This window comes from Cryptomeria japonica, chromosome 9, assembly GCF_030272615.1.
Source record: "Cryptomeria japonica chromosome 9, Sugi_1.0, whole genome shotgun sequence".
Classification (NCBI taxonomy): domain Eukaryota; kingdom Viridiplantae; phylum Streptophyta; class Pinopsida; order Cupressales; family Cupressaceae; genus Cryptomeria; species Cryptomeria japonica.
Window position 1 is genome coordinate 329,661,904 of NC_081413.1, and position 4,071 is coordinate 329,665,974.

Sequence of the window (4,071 nt, forward strand, 5' to 3'; positions counted from 1 at the left end):
TTATTTACAACATAAATATAATTGTAATTTTTTTTATCAAATTAAATTTAAATTTATTTGTGAATTCACAAATCATCAAAGAAAGGGATAAGAAAAAACATTATAAATATATAACATTAAATAAGACAAATCTACATGCACTTATACAAATTCCATATCTAATTTGGAATGTATAATTTAATCTCAAATGATCAACCTAACAATAAATAAAAGATAATAAAATTAATCCAAACAAAAAAATCATATAAAAAGGTAAGAATTGATTGTGATCCCTTCTCTCCCATTTTGTGCTAGTCAAGCAAAACTTGAGGTGTTCCTTATCCTTGTTTTTCCCTCATTCTCCACCAGCTCCTCCAGGTTTTGTTATCACAGAAGAGGTCTTTTACATATACCCAACAATCTGTATATGCCATTATCTGCATTGTGCCCTATCCAACAGCATAATTAAGATTGCCAAATAATCAAACATATAGATAAAAATTCTAGAAACTGAAAATATTACCTTTGTCCCTTACGTTATTACTGCAGGTTTGACATGGTGCATTTTTATTACAGATTAAGATTGTTTAATTAAGCATCACCAACAATCTTCGCAAGAACATGATCCTTATTTAAAGTGATGGAAACAGTTTGCATCTCTCACAAGAATTTCTTCCAACAATCTTGGAGATAGCACATACTCGAAGGATCTTAACATTTCTAATAGTTGTTTTAGGGGTATGTTTAATAAACGAAATGCAATTGCAACCTTTTCAGTATTGTTGCAAAGAAATAAGTATTTGTCCTCCACATCATAAAGTGACTGCCTCGAATCAGGAAAATACCCCATTGTCTTCATCTCCCAAGCCATTTTTCCAACTTTGCATGGATTTCCTATGTCTGTGGGTGTGATCTGTCTCCTACACCAAAACTATGTACCATTTTATGGCCTTCAATCCAACTGCATCCAGGAATCTTTTTAATTCCTCTATCTTTCATCAATTTCCTTACCATTTGAGCCTCACCCCACCTGCCCACTTCTGCATAGATGTTTGAGAGAAGAACATAAGTCGCAGCATTTTTAAGATCCAAATCAAAAAGAAGTGTCGCTGTAAATACTCCTAAGCACATATTCGTATGTGTTCTACAGGCGCCAAGAAAAGACATAGGAAATCAAAAAGTAGAGACGCTGTAAATTCTCCTAAGCCTATATTCAAATGTGATCTACAGGCACCAAGAAAAGACATCCACACAACCACCAAAGGTTTAACTGGCATCTTAATAATAAAGTTTAGGGTGTCTTCAAGATAGCCAGCACGGGCAAGAAGGTCAACCATGCATACATAATGGTCAACTGTAGGTGTAATGCAATAAGAGTTACTCATGTGATTGAAATATGTACAGGCCTGATCTACTAAACCTGCATAGCTGCATGCAAATAGAACACAATTAAAGCTTACAATGTCAGGATATGTTCCGTAGTTCTTCATTAATTCAAAAATTTTGAGAGCATCCTCGCAAAATCCATTTTGTGCATATCCTGCAATCATGGCATTCCATGAGATTACATTTTTTTGAGGCATTTTGTCAAACAATTGACATGCCTTGTGTATGCTTCCACATTTTGCATACATGTCTACCAGGGCACTTGCGACTACAACATCTGACAGAAATCCCCCTTCCGTTATGCTCCGATGGATGTCCATACCATGTTCCAAAGCTCCCTTTTGAGCACAGGCAGGGAGGATGCTGGCAAAGGTTGCGTAATTTCGCTTTACACCTGCCAATTGCATTTGCTTGAAAGTTTCTAAAGCCTTTTCAACAAATCCATTTTGAACATATCCTGCAATCATCGCATTCCATGAGATGACATCTCTTTGAGACATTCTGTCAAACAATTCACGTGCTTTTTCTATGCTTCCACATTTGGCATACATGTCTACCAGTGCACTTGCAACTACAACACCTGACAGAAAACCCCCTTCCGTTATGCTTTGATGATGTCAATACCCGGTTCCAAAGCTCCCATTTTTGCACATGCTGGAAGGATGCTGGCAAAGGTTGTGGAATTCGGTTTTACACCTGCCGATTTCATTTGCTTGAAAGTTTCTAAAGCCCTTTCCACAAATCCGTTTTGTGCATATCCTGTAATCATTGCAGTCCATGAGATGACATCTCTTTGAGGCATTCTGTCAAACAATTCACGTGCCTTGTCTATGCTTCCACATTTTGCATACGTCTACCAGGGCAGTTGCAACTACAACATCTGACAAAATTCCTCTTTCCTTAATGCTTTGATGGATGTCCATACCCTGTTCCAAAGCTCCCATTTTGGCACAGGCTGGGAGTACGCTGGCAAATGTGAACTGATCGGGTTGAAAACATGTTCGTTGCATTTGGTGAAACAGTGCGATTGCCTCGTGAGGATACCCATGTCTTGGGTAGGTTGCAATAATCGTATTCCATGAGATGTTGTCCTGTTCTTTCATGTGGTCAAACACTTGACGAGCATCAACCAAACTTCCGCACTTAACGTACATGTTAATAAGCTTATTCTGGAAAGTTGTTGCGTGTAGCAAATGCAAATCGGCTGTGAGCGATGAAAGGGTGGATTTTTTTCCCTTGTGAAACCGCATTCTTGAGAATGCAGGTCGGCAATAATTGAAGATATGCAGAGGAGTGTGTAGTAAGCTGAATGTGCAGCGTCTCCTTTAACATGTTTCTGTAAGATTGAGATGAGTTGTGGATTTGACGATCGTAATTGAAGTGTGGAAAATGTGCGGTGTTATTCAGTCGATGTCCACCACAATGATGTCGCTTCTCAGATTTTACAGTAAACGAAGTACTTGGGAGGATAGGTGGAACGGAAGCAGCAGCGCTCTGAGGAATACCCTAGGGTTTCGACCATTGTTGGCCTCGGAGTGCTTAAACTGCTTCCAATGGATAAGCTTCGTTGGATGAATGAATTAATAACGTTCAGAAGACTAAACAATCTATGGGATTGATCATCTTCTTGTTGTATGGTTGGTATCATCTCTGGTTCTATTGCATACTACCCTGGTTGTGTGCCTACTTTTATTTTGATTTTGTCTTATTGTTTTTTTCCCACCCCATATTGTTTGAATTTAATTTATTTGCATGGGTTGAGAGCCGATGGTAGTGTTGGTTCCCAAAATTGGAGGTTTGCCAAATTCTAAGAGTATGCAAGTTCTATTTGTCAAGTTTGGCAATTGACATTGGCACGCGAACGAGATTAAACAGAATGGTTAAATTCCTCTACTCTTTAGGCTTTGCTTTGTCTAGGTGGGTATATCTTGAGAATAGTTTAATGTGATGTCCCTTTTTCAATGATGTGCTTTCAGTGGTCCATTGGCTATTCTGGAGACCTGTAGGCTATGTGGAAAGGAGAATTAGGGTTTCCAATTTTGGTGGAGTTCTCCATGAGCTTTATAGGGTTTATCAGGAGGGAATTCTTCAATTCTATCTATGGTTTCCTTCTGGGTTTTTATGAACTCCTGGGTGGCATAATATGCATTGGATTCTTTGGTGAAGTGAGAACTTACTATTTTGAGTAAGTTAGGGTTTGGCTGATTGGATGATGTTGTCTTACTGAGTTTTCCAAGCTCTTTCTCTAGGTGTGAAGATCATGCGTTTCGGAGGAGTATTTCATGACTTACTATTTTTAGTAAGTGGCAGTATGAAGCATTTCTATTTTTGACAGTTTGGACAGGGTCCTGATCCTGCAACAATTTAGTGGTCTCCATTGCTCAGCTTCATCCTGGTTTTTGTTGATAATTAGTATTGGAGTCATAAGTGATTTAATTAAATATTATTTCCTTGTCCTAAGGTTTAATATTTAAATATTTGTATTTACTGATTAAGTGTATTGTGGGCGACTTAAGGAAAAATATTTATCTGATATCAGTATTGTTATTTTCCTAAGTCAGTGGCATTAATAAGGTGGCGATTGGGGATGATAAAGCATCTCATGTTATATTAATTTTATGTTGCAAACTTGTCACCTAAGGTAAAGTTCGAACTTTGCCTAGGAAGAAGGGAAAGTGGGCGCCATGTCTAGGTGAGGACATGAAA

The 4,071-nt window shown here is 38.0% G+C and overlaps 1 protein-coding gene across 1 annotated transcript; it reads right to left on the reverse strand.

Annotated features, from left to right (window-relative positions):
- Nucleotides 1-281: 281 nt before the first annotated feature.
- Nucleotides 282-3,023, reverse strand: LOC131029668 (pentatricopeptide repeat-containing protein At4g02750). The gene is made up of 2 exons (XM_057960258.2): nt 1,440-3,023; nt 282-1,019 (listed from the first exon to the last, which is right to left on the reverse strand). Exons 1-2 carry the CDS (start codon nt 1,914-1,916, stop codon nt 987-989), a joined length of 510 nt encoding a protein of 169 aa, XP_057816241.2. The 5' UTR covers nt 1,917-3,023; the 3' UTR covers nt 282-986.
- Nucleotides 3,024-4,071: the final 1,048 nt, after the last annotated feature.